Consider the following 17,423-nt stretch of genomic DNA (forward strand, 5'->3'; position numbering starts at 1 on the left):
AGAGTCACAGAAGGTTATGAGCTACCATGTTGAATTTGAAACTAGGTGCTATAAAAGAGCGGCCAGTGTTCTTAACCACTGAGCCATCTCTCTAGCCCCCACCTGTATATTGAATTTGTTGACCATTTATCATGCACCTAATGTAAATCTAATGGAATTCTCCTGACACTTAAGTTGGGGAAAGGACATTCTTGTCTCTCTGAGTCTTCCCTTTCATGCAGTCACTGATCTGTGATGCACACGGGAGGTATGGTTCTCTAGAGATTGTTGAGTCAGAGGCCATTTGTTCTACATAGTGAGTTCCAGCCTGGGCTTCGTTCTGAGACTCAGAGAATGATTGGCAGTCACAGTGTGGAACACTGGGAAGTGAGACACGAGCCTGTCAGGAATGCTGGTACCCTCTGTTTCCCTTGAATCAGTTTGTTGTTGTTGTTGTTGTTTTTTAATTTTATGTGTTTAAATATTTTGTGTGTATATATATTTATGTACCACATACATACATGCCTGGTGTCCAGCTAATGTTACAGGCTGTGGTCCAGCTAGTCCAACAATGGCTGTCTACCACTGGAAAGTCCAAGAATCCAATGTTCAGTCCATGAGACTGGATGTCTCAGCTGGTCTTCAGCGTATGCTGGGATCCTGGAGGCATAGGCTCTAATGTCTGTCCGTGAAGGAATGGACTTGCCGGCAAGAGCAAGGAAGCAGAGAGTGAGAGCTTCCCCTTCCATATCCTGATATGGGCTGCTTGCAGGAGATGTGGCCCAGATTAAAGGTGGGTCTTCCCACTTCTAATGATTTAATTAAGAAAAAAATCCCTCACAGTGTGTCCAGGCTCTAATTCCAGACATAGTCAAGTTGACAACCATGACTAACCCTTGTAAGTCAGCTCAATACACAATCATGCTTTGCTTAATTTCCAAACAAAAACAATAACCAGGTCATAATTATGCCGAACACGAGAGAACTATTTTTCATAAAACTGCAAACACATTATAAACTCTAGACTAGGTGCAGTGTCCCTTGAGGGACATTTCTCGTGGCAACTCAAATAGAACCGCTGATCTTCTCGTCATTGGTGCTCCAGTACGTGACACAATGAGCATGTGAAATGACACACTCTAATCCCAGCACTTGCAGAGGCAGGCAGATCTTTTGAGTTCAAAGCCAGTCTGGTCCATGACAACCAGGGCTACACAGAGAAACCCTGTCTGGAAAAGCACATTTAAAAACAAGAAAGAAATAGAAAACACACCAATATCTGTACAAACACATTGTCTTAGTTAAGGTTACTTTTGCTATGATGAAACACCATGACTAAAGCAACTTGGGGAAGAAAAGTTTTATTTGGCTCACACTTCCGTATCACTGTTCATCATCAGTAGAAGTCAGGACAGGAACCTGGAGGCAGAGGCCGTGGAGTGCTGCTTATTGGCTTGCTTCCCATGGCTTGCTCAGCCTGTTTTCTTAAAGAACCCAGGGGTGGCCCCACCCACAATAGGCCTGGCCCTCCCACATCCATCACTAAGGAAATGCCCTACAGGCCTATAGCTCAATCTTTTGGAGGCGTTTTTCTCAATTGAGGCTACCTCAGCTCCAGTAATGCTACCTTTTGTGTCAAGTTGACATAAAACTAGCCAGCACACACATTTCTTTTTTTTTAATTAATTTTTATGTATATGAGTACCCTGTAGCTGTCTTCAGACACACCATAAGAAGGCATTGAGTCCCATTACAGATGGTTATGAGCCATCATGTGGTTGCTGGGAACTCAGGACCTCTGGAAGAGCAGTCAGTGCTCTTAACCGCTGAGCCATCTCTCCAGCCCAGCACACACATTCTTAACAAAATAGAACAGAATCTTATCAATTATACTCCTCATTTCTACAACTGGTTACATAGCCACAGCTGGTATTACCACCTGCCATTCTGTGTTCCTTCTATGCTGAGTGAGCACTTCAGGCGGGTGCCCTTAGTCATCCTACCTAGATTAGGCTGTTGTAAATTTCCCATTGTCTTTAATCACAGGACACAGTAGCACCAAGATATACCCCAAAGGATCTCCTGCACTCCAGACATCACCTCTTTCCTCCATTGTGGAGAGGCAATCCAGTTTCCCCATGGTAATCTGGATCTATCAGCCCTCCTGACACTGTTATCCTTTCTGAGCCTGATGGCTTAAGGGCATCAGAAGCCCAAAGTGGCCAGGGAGAACCCTGAGCATCCAATTCAATGGAATGTTTGTTGTGGCTCCTGGCAAGAGCCCTCCCATCTCTAAAACCAAAACTTTAGTTCTTAGTAGGCCTTAAGGTCACAGGAACAGGAAACAAAAGTTTTCTTAATGGGTCACTAGGAGTGACAGTGGAACTATTCCCTCTTCCACCCCTTAATCCCTGGGCCAGTCGGCCCTGACAAGGAGAGAAACTGAACCATGGATTGGAGGCTGATTCAAAGCAGATACTGCCTTCTGAAGAAGTCTGTCTCAGACTGCTGCAAACTCACTGGCACTGCCAAACCAGCCGCTTCAGGACTGTGGGAAACATGTTAAGACCAGTGGGTTCCATGATTGTGGGCCCAAGGTCACACTTCAGCTGTGAAGTCAGTTCCTCAGTCAGAAACAGAACAGTGTGGGATACCATGATGGTAAATAAGACATTCTGTAAGTCCAGCGATGGTAGTTTTGGCAAAAGCACTATGTGCAGGAATGGCAAATCCGTAAAGATCAAGTATCTACTCCAGTAAGGACAAAGCGTTATCCTTTCCGTGGAGGAAGTGGTCATAGCTATAGCCATGTCAGCTTTGTTGAGTGGCAGTGCATGTGGTGTAGCCCAGACACAACCTGTCCGTCTCTGCCACCATGACCTCTTTGTTCATTTGCCCAGTGAGCAAATGGCAGGGCTGGGACAGAGGCTGCTGCCCACAGAGCAGACGGTTCTCTACCTGATGGCGGAACAACTTCTCTTCTGAAGACACCTTTTTGGTTTGTTTGTTTTTTGATTTTTTTTTTGTTTTGTTTTGTTTTGTTTTTGAGATGGAAGTCTCTTCACGTTCTTCACCCATTTCAGGTGGTGAGGGTAGACATCTGCTGAGGGGGAGAGCACGTCCTCAGGTGACAGAAACCGTGAGAATCTGAGGGCTCCCACACACTTCCATCCCAAGTTACAGGATCCCAGTCCTTGACAATTACTGCCCTTTAACTGCCAACACCCTCTGGGGCTGGGGCCTATTTATTTATTTATTTATTTATTTATTTATTTGTAATTCAGGCAGTCGTATAAGGAGCACTTCCTTTGATTTCCTGCAACTTGAACTCTGGCTGCTGGAGTGGATTATCTCCCAGGGCACACTTAGAGCCCCTTGAGACTGTTCATACCCACATGGAGCTGGTCAGTTTTATCACTAAGTCCACTGTTGTTCTTTGCAGTATTCTGAGATGTTAGAAGTTGGTTAATTTTTTATCACAGAGTGCATTCTTTTCCTTGGCCAGTTTATCCAGAGATGATGAGCAACCAACCAGAATCAGCATTTCCCCCCAAATAGTCAAAGTTTTATATAGTCGCCAAATCCATTGTCTCTCACAATTGGTGAATTAGGATATCAAATGCATTTATCATCTTTGCAAAACAGTCCACACCATGGGCTTTCAGTAATCTTCTCCAGGCTCTCAGGAGAGGCATCTGCAAGTGGAGAGACTTTGCTAACTGTAGGTTTTGACAAATTGGAAAGCCTATTCCAGATACCTAAAAAATTCATCCATATACTTACGTTGCTCTAGAACCACTTCTTGTACTGAGATGTGTATTAGGGTTCACTTGTGTGTGAGTGTGTTATAGGTATATATTTGTGTATGTGTGAGAGTTTGTGTGTGTATAAAGGGGATTTATTAAAGTGGCTTAAAGGCTGTGGTCCAGCAAGTCCAGCAATGGCTGTCTACCAACAGAAGGTCCAACAATCCACCAGTTGTTTAGTTTGTGAGGCTGCGTGTTTCAGCTGGCCTTCTATGTATGCTGAAATCCTGAAGGAAAAAGTCTCAAATGCCAGTGTGGGAATGGACCTGCCAGTGAAAGCGAGGGCTTCCTTCTTCCATGTTCTTTATCTAGGGTTTCACCAGGAAATGTGGCCCAGAGTGGATCTCCTCACCTTAAAAGATCTGGATCAAAGGTGGTTCTTCCCACGTCAAACAAACAATCCCTCATATGTGTATACAGCTGCTTTAGTTTCAGTTGGTTACAGAGTCAAGTTGACAACCAAGAATAGCCATCATGGCCCTCTTACAACCCATACTGGCCTCATTGCTGGGCAGGAAGCTGGAAGATAGCAGTTCAGAGCTTGTACTGTTTCTTTTGGAAGACTGGAGTTTAGTTCCCAGCACCTGGGATAAGGCAATTGACTTATAACAACAGCTTCAGAGGATCTAATGCCCATTCTGGTCTCTGTGGGTAAACACAAATACACACACACATAATCTCAGCTCTACCTCCTGAGAGCTGAGATTACAGATGTGAACCACCACCTGGTTTATCCAGAGCTGGAGGATGGAACCACTCCTATGTGGCAGGCAAGTTGATTCCATCCACTGAGGTGGTCACCAGATTTTTGGGACAGTTGGGGGATGGGACAAATATTCAATTAGTCTAACCTAAAAAGTACTCACTAATATAAGGGAAGATTCATGTGGCAAAATGGCACCCGACTTACTAGAGATGAGTATGTAATTACAATTGGAGAGAATGTGCTAAGATGTAACCAGAGACCGATAAAGGATGCTGAAGCCCCGGGCTCTGGGAGTCAGGAGGGGTTTCTGAGAAGTGTTCTTTGTAGATCGGAGTGGTCTGAAACTACAGCGTGCATCCTGTTGCCTGCTGTTGCTTTATAACAGTGGAGTGCAGTCTTGCTCCTTGGTGGCTGAGGAGGGGACATGGTCTTGCACATTCAGGGCATTACATCAGCAAAGTTGAAAGTACTTAATCTTTTACTGAGTGAAATCTTTTACTAAGTGTAAAGGTGGGTGAACAAGAAAAGAAGGGAATCGGACTGGTGGTTTTAAATTTTTAATTCAGTGAAGCCAGTGAGGTGGTCCTGCAGGTAAAGGTCTTTGCCACTGATCCTGGCCTGGGTTTGATCCCCAGAAGCATAAAGGTGGAAGGAGAGAAACAGCCCCATAAAGTTGTCCTCTGACCCACAGGTCATACAAATGCACAGTAATAAAACATTCTACAGACCATGCACATACAGTCTGAGTGTGGGTCTCTGAGTGTCTGGGTGGGTCTGTGCACAGGTGCAGGTGTCTGGGTGGATCTCTGCACAGGTGCAGGTGTTTATGTGTGCAGGACTCTACACAGGTGTAGGTGTCTGGGTGTGGGTCTGGGCACAGATAAAGGTGTCTCCTGGCTAATTTACATCTAAACCTGGATTCAACCCAAGACTGCATTGTTGTTGCTTCTGCCTTCCTCACTTGGATTCCTAGGGTAACCTTTGTTTAAGATTTGGTCACTTCGCTTTTTTTTCTACATACAACATGATCGGATGCCAGCTTGTTGGGGAATTGTGGGATTGAAGTTGTTAGGCCTAGTGCAATCAATTTTACTCCAAGCCATGTACAAGCCCCATCCTTTTCTCTCTCTTTTTTTTCTTTTTTTGACACTGTTTTGTGTGGCCCAGGCTGTTGTTGAATCCCCCATCTGCTATCTTTATTTCCCAGTTCTGGAGTGACAAATGTGTATCTTCATACCACAGTTTCAAATTTTGTCTTTTGTTTAGGCAGGGTCTTGCTTTGAAGTGAAGCTGGCGTCTACTGTGGCCTCCATTAACGTGCACATTACCTGCTGCCAAACATGGCTTCTGCTTTACAAAGCCTGTATTGTTTCTGCAGTAGTGGGAATGGAGGCATACACCCTGGTCTATATAGTGAGATTCTGTCTGTCCCCTCCCCAGTCCAAAAAAGAAATGCCCTGGGTTTGGACAGCTAGAGGTGCAGCTGGGTAGGTACAGTACTTACTCAGCATTCACAAAGCCCTGGATTAAATACCCATCTCGAGGTACCACACCTATGATCCTAGCATTTTGGAGGCTGAGACACAACTGAGTTCAAGGCCAGCCTGACTGCATAGCAAATCTGAAAGCGTGGGGGCTGGGGAGGGGGGTGTTATAGAGATGATTCAGTGGTTAATAGCACTCCATGATCTTGCAGAGAACCTTAGCCAGAATTCACCATGGGCAGCTCACAGCTGCCTGTAATTCCAGTTGCAGGGGATCCACTGCCTCTTCCTTCTATGGGTACCCCCACACATGTGCACATATATGTACAAGTACACACAAAAAAAACCTTTTAAAGGGGGGCTGGAGGAGATGCTAAGCAGATAAGAGCACTAACTGTTCTTCCAGAGGTCCTGAGTTTGATTCCCAGCAACCAGGAGCCACATGGTGGCCCACAGCCATCCGTAATGGGATCTGATACACTCTTCTGGTGTGTCTGAAGACAGCTACAGTGTACATACATAAAATAAGTCTTTTAAAAAAGTGTTTTAAAGGGGAGCTAGAGAGATGGTGTAGCAGTTAAGAGCACTGCTCCTGCAGAGGACTGAGGTTCAAGCCCCAGCACCCACATGTCGGTTCACAGCCATCTGTAACCCCAGTCTAGGGAATCCAGAAGGTAAGCACATGGTGTACATATGCATGGACATAAAACATACATACACATTTCTCTGTGTAGCCTGGCTGTCCTGGAACTCAGTCTGTAGAGCAGGCAGGACTCAAATTCAAAAGAACTGCCTGCCTCAGCCTTCCTGGTTCATAAGAATTTTTAAAGAATATCTTTGGAGAGGTAGATTGGGGGTTAAGAACACTCATTGTTCTTGCAGAACCTAGAATTGACTCCTAGCATCTACACAGTGGTTCACAACCATCTGCAACTCTAGTTCTAGAGAATCTGACTCCTTCTTTTGATGTCCACAGGCAGCAAGCATGTGTGGGCTTCTATACACACACACAGGCAAAAACACTCATGAAGGTAAATATTAAAAAAAAAAAAAAAAAAACAACAGGCGGGGCTGTGGTGGCACACGCCTTTAATTCCAGCACTTGGGAGGCAGAGGCAGGTGGATCTATGTGAGTAGGTCAGCCTGATCTGCAGTGGCCAGAACAGCCAGAGCGAGACAGGGAAACCCTGTCTTGAAAAACCAAAATAAATAAAGCATAAGCTGAGCAAAGTGGTGCACCCCTTCAGTGCTGGGAAGGCGAAGGCTTTCCTAGTCTACATAGTGAGTTCTAGGACAATCAGGGCTGCATAGTATGAAACAAAAAAAGATGGGACTGGGACCATTGTTCAGAAGGTGAAGGTTCTTGTTCCTGAGCTCGGTGACCTGGTTCAATTCTTGGGACCAATATGAAGACGAGAAGGAAGTCCTACAGATGTCCTTTGAACTCTGTATTCTTACTTACGAACACAGAGTGATGTGTGTGAATGGATTTGGGGCAGGAGAGAGCTCAATGGCTAAGAGCCCTTGCCTTTTCTTCCAGAGGACCTGAGTTCAGCACCCATGTCACAAAGTTCACAACCATCTGTAATGCCAGTTCAGAAGATCCACTGCTGTCTTACGGCATATATATATATATATATATATATATATACATACAGATAAGATGCATATACATATATATATGCAGGTATACATACATATATATATGCAGACACAAATGAAAATAATTTTTCAAAAATGATGGATTTGGGAGTTATTCAGAGGTGATCAAGAAATTCTAGGAATTAGTGCCAATAATTAGGTGAGGTAGTGCATGCCTGCCATCCTAGTGCTCGGGAATTGGCAGGAGGAAGCCTGCCATACGTATAAGTCAAACACAGACTGTTTATCAAATACCAAGCCGTCTCAAGAATAGTAAAGCTACGTGTGGTGACACATTCTGTAGTCCCAGTGTGTGGGAGGTAAATGCGGGAAGGATAGGAAATTAACATTCTGCAGTATACTGAGTTCTGAAGCTACATGAAACTTGTCTCAAAAAACTACACAGAAGACAGGCAAAGCAATGGAAGGCAAGAAATAGAACCTAGATAAGTCCTATATATCAGAGGAGGTATAGATCAAAACAGAAGACATGATATAGTCGACTGTTTTTTCAAGTAATTTTGAAGTAGTCATTCAAAAATGGCTCATAAACCAGGTGTGAGGTCCTGAAGTGTTTATGTGTGACATCCTAACAGTTTTAGGTTAAAGTAGGTTTAGCCCAAGCCCTCCAATTTGCTTTAGGATAAACTACCAAAGCTTAACCAAGCCTTTTAAGATTTGGGGCAAATTTAGAAGAGGGTATTATGCTATGGAGTGTTGGGTTCTTCCTATAGTCCCCCTACAAACTTACGTATGTGTGTGTATGTGTGTGTGTGCGCGCGCACACATGTGAAATTAGAGCAGGAGGAGGATTCAGTGGATTAAGAGCATTTGCTGCTTTTGCATAGGATCTGAGTTCAGTTCTCAGGACCCATGAGAGCTCAGAACTACCTATGATTTCAGCCCGGGTGATCTGATGCCATACCTCTATGGGTACTGACACACACACACACAAATTTAATCCCAGCACTGAGGAGGCAGAGGTAAGTGGATCTCTGTGAATGAGAACCCAGCTGGTCTACATATCGAGTTCCCAGGACAGCCAGGGCTCTTACACAGAGAAACCCTTCCTCAAAACAAACAAACAAAAACCATTTTGATGAAAATAGTGGTATTAGTCTGCTGCTGTTTATAACAAGAGCAATGAGAACAAGCAGGAGTTAGGCTATCACATGGAGATGATCAACTTGTTTAGATGTCTAATATCTCCTGGGAAGAGCAGAACGTTAGAAGGAACGAGGCCTACAGAACTCATAGGAATTAAGCTGTATCTCACCAGAAGGTTTCTTCCAAGAACAGGCTGTCATCATACCAGGAGGTCTTGTGCAGGCTTCGAAAGAAAACTAATCAAGAAATCCCACCTACCTATAAAGTCTATGAACTGAAACGACAGCCAGTATGGCAGGATAATCCTAAATTTGCAATCGTGGCTATAAAACTGGATTTAAGGCCCACTCAGCAGTAAGAATCCACACCTGGTAAACCTAGCCGACTATTGTAGCTACTGAGGTCTTGGCTCTTAGAGGACCTACTGGTACCACTCTCTTGAACCAGTGCAATTTCCAATGGCATCCTAAATACTTACTCTGATACCCACAGATAAGTGTAGCTTACACCCCTCACAAGAGATGCTTCATTTTGAAGCAGACATGAGGGCTGGAGAGATGGCTCAGTGGTTAAGAGCATTGACTGTTCTTCCAGAGGTCCTGAGTTCAATTCCCAGCAACCAAATGGTGGCTCACAACCATCTGTAATGGGATTCAATGCCCTCTTCTGGTGTGTCAGAAGACAGCAACAGTGTACTTATACATAAAATAAATAAACCTTTTTTTTTTAAAAAAAAAAAAAAATGAAGCAGACATGAGACCATTACAGAAAGACAGAGCTGATCAAAATGCAGAGGCAACTGACTACGGGATGGCCAGTACCCACTGATACATCTCCAACACAGCCCTACACCTAAGGTTCAGGGAACGTCAAGGGAAGAGGGAGCAGAAAGATTGGAAGACCCAGAGCACACGGACATCTGCTGTGAGATTGTGTTTCCTACAGCAGGGAACTGCCCCTATGAAACCCCAACAGTGTGACCAAAGATGTGCACAGTTGTGACACCAGTTGACAGGCCAGTGTGGATAAGGGAGATCTCATGGAGCCCCACCTCTAATGAAAAGCTACACGTAAGCAACGACTCCTGAGAAAGGAAGGATTATTATTCTCAGCATTGAGCACCCTAACTGGTTATCCAGTCAGCAGTCGGTCCTAACGGAGATACAGATACAGATGAACAATGCAAAATGGACTTGCAAGTTGTGTGTGTAAGTGTGTAAGAGAGAGGGGAAAACAATAAAGAAGCGGGTTGGGCACAGTGGTGCATGCCTTTTTCTAGCTCTTGGGAGGTAGGGGCCAATGAATTTCTGTAAATTCAAGGCCAGCCTGGCTGCATAGTGAAACCACGCCTCAAAAAGAAAAGAAAAGAGAAAAGAAAAGCCATGGATTTGGGGGTTGGGGATAGCATGAGTTGAGTTGGTGGGAGAAAGGGGGGGGATGTTGTAAGTACAGTACACATACATGAAATTTAAGTTTAACCACACCAAAAGGTGGTAGGAAGCTAGAGGCAGAAAGATAAACATTTTATTTGGAAAAACAAAATGAAAGCCAGTGGCAGTGAAATGTTTCAATAATTAAAGGCGCTTGCCACCAGTCCTAAAGGTCTGAATTTGATCCCTCAGCCCAGGCCACATGGTGGAAAGGAATCCTGAAAGCCACCCTCTCACGTCCACAGGCACACCAACACTTTACACACACACACACACACACAACTTTAACGCGTGGGGAGTGCAGGAAGTCCTGTGTGAATGTGTGCCATGACCTGGGCACCAGCCATGTAAAGTACTATAACCTCAGACCCATGGGAAATGGGCAAAGCCCTCCAACCCAAGGAGGCTCAGGACCACAAAGCCTTCCTCTCATCCATGTGCAGAAGCTGATAGTGTGTGCAGAAAATGCCCATCCTAGCTTTCTCCCTCGTCCCTGATACTTATGGCCTCTACTGAGATGAATTAAACCTTCCTCCTGTTCAGCTGTATATAATAATCCTGGCTCCTTGTTCAGATGTCTGTAATAATGTGCTTCTCGCCTCTCTGTTCGACTGAGTAAACACACTGAGCTTCCTTTGAAGTGGTGTAGTTTCCTCCTCAGAGAACCCTGACCACCTGATCCCAACTCTCCTGCGTCCATGTTTCTGTACATAAGAATTGTCATTTCTTCATTCCCGAATGCTCCAGTAAGGTCTGTCCCTGGAGCTGTTCAAGGACATGGCAGTGTTTCTCCTCTGTACTCCCAAGTACTAGAAGGCTGAAGCAAGAAGACTGAGAACTCGAGTCCAGGGTAAAGCTGGAGGTCAGCGGACTTGCATGCCAGCAGGTTCAGTACCCCAGTGCCAAGATGGGACCAGAGTTGGAGCACATCTGAGACGACTCAGCAAGTTCCAGGCCAGCCTGGACTACACAGTAAGACCCTGTAAATCAAAACAAGCTGGGTATGGTAGTGCTTGCCTTTGATGCCAACTCTTAGGAGATAGCGCCCACTGTGGCCTACAGAGTAAGTTCCAGGACAGACAGGGCTACAGGACAGACAGGGCTACACAGAGAAGCCCTGTCTTGAAAATACAAAACATCCAGGAATGATGGAGCTTGCCTATAATTCCAGCACTGAAGAGGCCTAGGAAAGAAGGCGATGGGTTTGACTAGCCTGGGCTGCATAGCCAATTCTAGGCCAGCCTGTGGTAGCTAGTAAAATTCAGTCTGGCCAGCCTGATATACAGAGTGAGTTCTAGAGCAGCCAGGGCTACACAGAGAAACCCTGTCTCAAAAACAAACAAACAAACAAACCCTATCTAAAACAAGAAAATAGTGACTAGTGATTATCATGTGAAGGTGTGTGGCTTTGTCTGTCCTAATTCATGAAGTGTTTGCTGACTCAGAGGAAGAGGAAAATTTCAAGGCTGTGCCGGTTAATTTCATGTCAACTCGACACAGGCTAGGGTCATCTGAGAGGAGGGAACTGTAATTTAAAACAATACCTCCATGGGATCAGGCTATTGGTAAGCTTGTGGGGCATTTTCTTAATTAGTGATTGATGGGGAAGGGCCCAGCCCGTGGAGGGTGGTGCCATCCCTGGGCTGGTGAGCCAGGGTTCTATAAGAAAGCAGGCTGAGCAAGCCAGTGAGCAGCGCCCCTCCACGGCCTCTGCATCAGCTCCTGCCTCCAGGTTCCTGCCCTGTTTGAGCTCCTGTCCTGACCTCCTTCAGTGGACTACAGTGTGGAAATGTAAGCCAAATAAACCCTTTCTTCCCCAATTTGCTTTAGGTCATTGGTGTCTTGTCACAGCAATAGAAACTTAACCAAGACAAAGAAATTATAGATTACAGAGGAAGCTGGGATGGGCAGGATCAGGGAGGATGAGCAAGGCCAAATACCACAGGGAGAACCAAAATTCTGAGTGAAACAGGAACGGGGACAACAGCTCATGCGACACCAGGTCAAGGGGCAGATGCCATCTGTTGAGGTGGAAAGCAGGGTGGGAAAGTAAGGAGTTAGAGGAAGCCTTAGGATGGAAGAAAAAAAAAAGAATTGATACATAATTCTTTTATTATTTATTTATTTATTTTTGGTTTTTCAAGACAGGGTTTCTCTGTGTAGTCCTGGCTGTCCTGGAACTCACTTTGTAGACCAGGCTGGCCTCGAACTCAGAAATCCGCCTGCCTCTGCCTCCCAAGTGCTGGGATTAAAGGTGTGCACCACCACTGCCCGGCAATACATGATTCTTTTAAAATTGATTTTGAGACAGGTTCTCATTACAGCCCAGACTGGCTTTGAACTCAATATGTAGCCCAAGTTGACCTCTAACTCATGATCCTCCTGCCTCAGCCTTGTCCTTTCTGGGATCACAAGGATGTACAAGCATTGGAACCCCTGGTGTTTCACACTTAAAACATTCTGAGTGATGCATTTAAGAGTTCCAAGCTTGCCACGGTCTCCACCATCTGCAGCCTCCATTTTGTAAACTAACTCTCTCTCTCTCTCTCTCTCTCTCTCTCTCTCTCTCTCTCTCTCTCTCTCTCTCTCTCTCTCTCTCTCTGTGTGTGTGTGTGTGTGTGTGTGTGTGTGTGTGTGTGTGTGTGTGTGTGTGTTGGGGGTGGGGGTGGAAGGGTGCGCTTCTTTCCTTCACAACATGGATGTTGACTGCCCTCTGCTGGTCAACTCTTGGTTCTCCAGATAGTTTAATTGGAAGCCAAAAAAGGGGATTCTATTAGTTACTGTAATACATCTGTGATCACAACTGTGTTTAAAGCCTTGTTGAAAAAATGCCCAAAAAGCCCCCACCAAACACACACATGCACACCCTATGTGTGCATTCGCATAGCAAGGTAAAAGATTTGAGGGGTTTGTCTGTGTGAACCATTGTTCCCGTAAGGTACAGGATGGGCGGGATGGGCAGCAGGTGATCGGAATTCTTTTTTTTTTCTTTCCTTTGAGACAGGGTTTCATGTAGCACAGGATAGCCTAAACTCGCTAGGTAGCAGCAGAAAATTTTGATTTCTGATCCTCCTGCTTCCACCTCTCGAGTGCTGGGATTACAGGTGTGCACCCGTCAGGCCCAGTTCCAGGGACTGAACCCAGGATTTCACATACATTAGCACTCCAGCAACTGAGCTGCGGCTCCAGTCCTTTCTCAGAGAAGGCATCACCGTAGCTCAGCCTTACCTTGAACTAATAGCAATCCTCCTGCTGCAATTTCCCAAGTGCTGGGGTTGTAGCCGTGGGACATCACATCCAGCCAGAGGAAACTGTCCAATATTTACATGGAGCTGAGGAGGTAAGGGTGAGAGAGAGGGTGTCAGCCATGGAACAGCCCAGACAAGGTCATAACCACGAGATGGTAGTTACAAACCAGCTAAGAGAAGACGCAGGTCATCCACACACAGGGCCATGGTAGGGTTTCGTGGTTGCATGGCTGCCTCAGTACATCCAAACATAGACGAATTCATGTAATTCTCACGGGTAGACTGGGTCTCAGTAGGTAGCCCTGGCCATCTGGAAACCCTATAAATAGAGAGGCTGGCCTTGAACTCTCGGAGATCTCCTGAGTGCTGGAATTAAAGACAGGTACCACCTGACCCAGCCAACTGCAGCTTTTCAAATAAAGGCTCTCTCTAACACGTGGTAGGCTTGCTACATGCTCATCCATCTCTAAATTATGGTTTGATTTAAACCATATTTAGAAGGCAGAATAAATAGAACTTATGTTTTTATGGAGGAAGAGATTCCTTGTGAAGTGGGTGTGGTGGCTCATGCATGTAATCTCAGTACTCTGGGGACAGAGGCAGAGGGACTGCCACGGGCTGAGCAGGCCACCCTGGGCTACGGTGAAATTGTCTCAAAAAGGAGATGTGTGCCAGGTGGTGGTGGCGCACGCCTTTAATCCCAGCACTTGGGAGGCAGAGACAGGCGGATTTCTGAGTTCAAGGCCAGCCTGGTCTACAGAGTGAGTTCCAGGACAGCCAGGACTACACAGCAAACCCTGTCTTGAAAAACAAAACAAAACAAAAAAAAAAAAAAAAAAAAGTGTGATGGTTTGTGTATGCTCACAGCCCAGGGAGTGGTACTTAGGAGGTGTGGCCTTGTTGGAGTGGGTGTGGCCTTGTTGGAGTGGGTGTGCCATTGTGGGTGTGAATTATAAAACCCTCATCCTAGCTAACTGGAAGCCAGTATTCTGCTAGCAGCCTTCAGATGAAGATGTACAACTCTCAACTCCTCCTCCACCATGTCTGCCTGGATGCCGCCATGTTCCTTCCTTAACGATAGTGGACTGAACCTCTGAACCTGTAAGCCAGCCCCAGTTAAATGTCCTTATAAGAGTTGCCTTGGTCATGGTGTCTGTTCACAGCAGTAAAACCCTAAGACAGAAGACAAACAAGAAGACTTATTGCACGAAACTCACTGAATGGTCACAGAAGGGTGACAGGTTCCAGCTGGTGTGACAGTGATCAAGCACCTTAAAGGGGAGTAGCCTGAGGAATGCGGAGGGTTCGAAGGTGACTGTGGCTGTGGAGAGGGTAGGAGACCGTAAGCAGCCATATGAAGGTGGGAAATAAGGTAAAAAACCAGAAGCTCCATGAATTCTCAGAGATCCTTCCTGGAGAAGGTTTTGCTATGCAAGAAAAAAAAAAAAAAAAAAAGAGCAAGTAATCTCCATGAAGAACTGGGTAACCTGTGAGGGTTAGAACCCGAGAAAGGAGTTCCCTAGGTTGGTTAATAGACAGATTTTAACCAGCATCTGTTACCCAACAAATCCTCAATGTAGGCCTCCTCCTAGGCCGTGATACCTGAGGAAAACTCAAATGAGGGCTTGAGAACGTAGCTCAACAGAATGCTACCTAGAACCTGGTCTGCTCCTGCACACCTGTAACTCTAGCACTTGACAGGTAGAGGCCGGAGGGTCAGAAATTCAAAGTCACTCTTAGCTGCAAGGCAAGTTCAAGGGCAGCCTGGATGCTTGAGGCCCTGTCTAAAATTTAAAAAAGAAAAATCCAAATGAGAGAATGCTTGTTTCTTGGGTCTCCAGTCATCAGACTTCAAAGTTTCACTTTTGGTCACATACTCCAAAGATGTCCTGTTTAGAAATTCTAGGTTTGATTATTGTTGCACGACACCAAGATTTCCCAAACAAAACAGCACTTAATTATCCATGAAATGTTACAGAATTCTCAAAGTGCCTGTTATCCTAGCAGGGAATGCAGCTTTTTCACTTCAGAATTCAGCCACTCAACCACTGGTTAAAAGGAGGAAAAAAGGAAATGCTGCCGTCACGAACAGGATTCGAACCTGTGCGGGGAAACCCCATTGGATTTCGAGTCCAACGCCTTAACCACTCGGCCACCGTGACTCCCAAAACCATGGTTGGCCGCGCGCTTACAGAAAGGGTCCGCAATGGGCGACCGGGGAGGGTGCGAGCAGACCGGCGCAGGGTCGCGGCCCCGAGGCGCATACCCGGAGAGGCTCCCTCCCTTGTAGCTTCGCGCCACAACGCTTGAGGTTGGGTCGGGGAATCGGGGCTCGCCAGCCGACTCCTAAATCGGAGGTGATTGGCGAGACCCGAAGATCAGAGGGAGGAGACCCCTCACCTGACCCCCGGGTGGCACCAGGGGTGCTGGGTGCACCAGGCGCGGAGCGTCAGGGACACTCTTGGGTTGAAACAGGAATGGTTGGAAGGAACTTATTGGAGCGAAAGAGTTCCACGAAAACGTGCGTGCTGGGGGCCACTCGGGGCTACGGGGCGGGGCTCCCGGAGACCCGGGGCTCCTGGCTTCCCCGTGGGATGGAACAGTAAGCCCACTCCCGCTGCGAGATCAAGTCCGGGGCGGCTCATCTGTGGGACAGCCGCGTCCCGCCAGACCCCGGGAAGCAGCTGGGGCGCCCGCCCAGTGCGCTCCGGTCCGCCCGCCTCCCGCCGCCGCTGCCAGGGGTGCCCGCCGAGCGCACTCGGGTTCGCCCGCCTCCCGCCGCCGCCGCTGCCGGGGTGCCCGCCGAGCGAGCTCGGGTTCGCCCGCCTCCCGCCGCCGCTGCCGGGGTGCCCGCCGAGCGAGCTCGGGTCCGCCCGCCGCGCCGGGCCACCGGCAGGGGGCGCTCCGCCGGCCGGGGCTCAGGCGGCGGGAGGTGGCGGTCGTGGCGGCGGGAGGCGGCGGGAGGCGGCGGGAGGCGGGCGGAGGAGGAGGCGGGAGCTGAGCTGAGCGGGGCGGGCGGCGGCGGGGCCCGAGCCCGAGAAGATGGCGGTGCGGAAGAAGGACGGCGGCCCCAACGTGAAGTACTACGAGGCCGCGGACACCGTGACCCAGTTCGACAACGTGCGGCTCTGGCTCGGCAAGAACTACAAGAAGGTACGCGGGCAGCGCTGCGCGGGGGACCGGCCGGGACAAAGGGCCCGGGGCCGCCGCTCCCGGGGGCCGGCCCACCCTGCGGCCGCCGCGCCCCTCCCCGAGGCCTCCCCGCGCCTCCCGCCCGCCCGCGCCCCTCCCCCACCCCGCCCCCACTGTGCCCTCTGCCCGGGTGCAGCCGGCGGCTCAGGGCGGCGGCCTGGGCCCGGCAGCCCTCGCTCTCCAGGCTGACCGGTGCCGCCGCCGCCGCCGCCGCCGCGCGCCTCCTCCCCTCCGGTGTGCGAGCCGCGGGGCCCCGCCGGAGCCCCCCGCCGAGCCAGACACCGGCGCGGCCCAGGCCTCCCCGGTGCTTTGTGTACGTCCGGGGACAGATGGCAGAGCAGGAGGGTAGACAGGCGCGGAGCAGGCCGTTGAAAGCGTCTCTACCTGGGGAATCACCTGTCTCCCAGGGTTACACTCCCCTCCTTCTAAAGGGCTGCAACCCTCTCAGGGGACCGGGCATGGGAGTGCAGGGCAGCAGCCCCTCCAACCCTCCTTTCACAATGAAGTCGCTCTGCAAGCCAGCTTGGCATCGCTTTGGGTTTGAGGTCCAGAGGCTAGGATAAGCTTCATATCGCTAGTCCCCACCCCCACCCCGTAACTGGAAATAAGGATGGGGAACAAAAGCGTTCAAGAAGCCCTACCTGTCTTATTTTAATATTTAAACTAAAATTTATTCTTGTGTCTTCATGACGTCTGGGTTTTTCTCTTTTGTCTTTTTCTTTTTTTTTTCCTACCCTTTATATGGCCGGCTTCCTCACTAACCCCAGCTAAGGGTCCTTTTTCCAGCTTTGTTTTACAGCCCCCAACTCTTGCTATTCCAGCTTTGCAGC

General features: G+C 48.0%; 1 protein-coding gene, 1 long non-coding RNA gene and 1 other non-coding gene across 8 annotated transcripts in view; 1 reads left to right on the plus strand and 2 right to left on the minus strand.

Moving 5' to 3' along the window:
- Positions 1 to 939: 939 nt before the first annotated feature.
- LOC143436372 (uncharacterized) lies at positions 940 to 16,259 on the minus strand. The gene is made up of 4 exons (XR_013106457.1): positions 14,619 to 16,259; positions 13,569 to 13,720; positions 13,382 to 13,485; positions 940 to 3,674 (listed from the first exon to the last, which is right to left on the minus strand). It is a non-coding gene; the product is annotated as an uncharacterized LOC143436372 (long non-coding RNA).
- Positions 15,482 to 15,563, minus strand: Trnas-cga (transfer RNA serine (anticodon CGA)). Its single transcript has one exon. It is a non-coding gene; the product is annotated as a tRNA-Ser (tRNA).
- Positions 16,260 to 16,382: 123 nt separating the features above from the next.
- Smarcc2 (SWI/SNF related BAF chromatin remodeling complex subunit C2) overlaps positions 16,383 to 17,423 on the plus strand; it is a 29,615-nt gene continuing 28,574 nt past the window's right edge. For all 6 annotated transcript variants that reach the window (XM_076920627.1, XM_076920631.1, XM_076920628.1 and 3 more), the window contains exon 1: positions 16,383 to 16,554. In XM_076920627.1, the coding sequence (XP_076776742.1) occupies positions 16,444 to 16,554 (111 nt within the window). In that variant the 5' untranslated portion in view covers positions 16,383 to 16,443. The remainder of the gene's footprint in view (positions 16,555 to 17,423) is intronic.

The sequence above is a fragment of the Arvicanthis niloticus genome, chromosome 22 (assembly GCF_011762505.2).
Source record: "Arvicanthis niloticus isolate mArvNil1 chromosome 22, mArvNil1.pat.X, whole genome shotgun sequence".
Taxonomy (NCBI): domain Eukaryota; kingdom Metazoa; phylum Chordata; class Mammalia; order Rodentia; family Muridae; genus Arvicanthis; species Arvicanthis niloticus.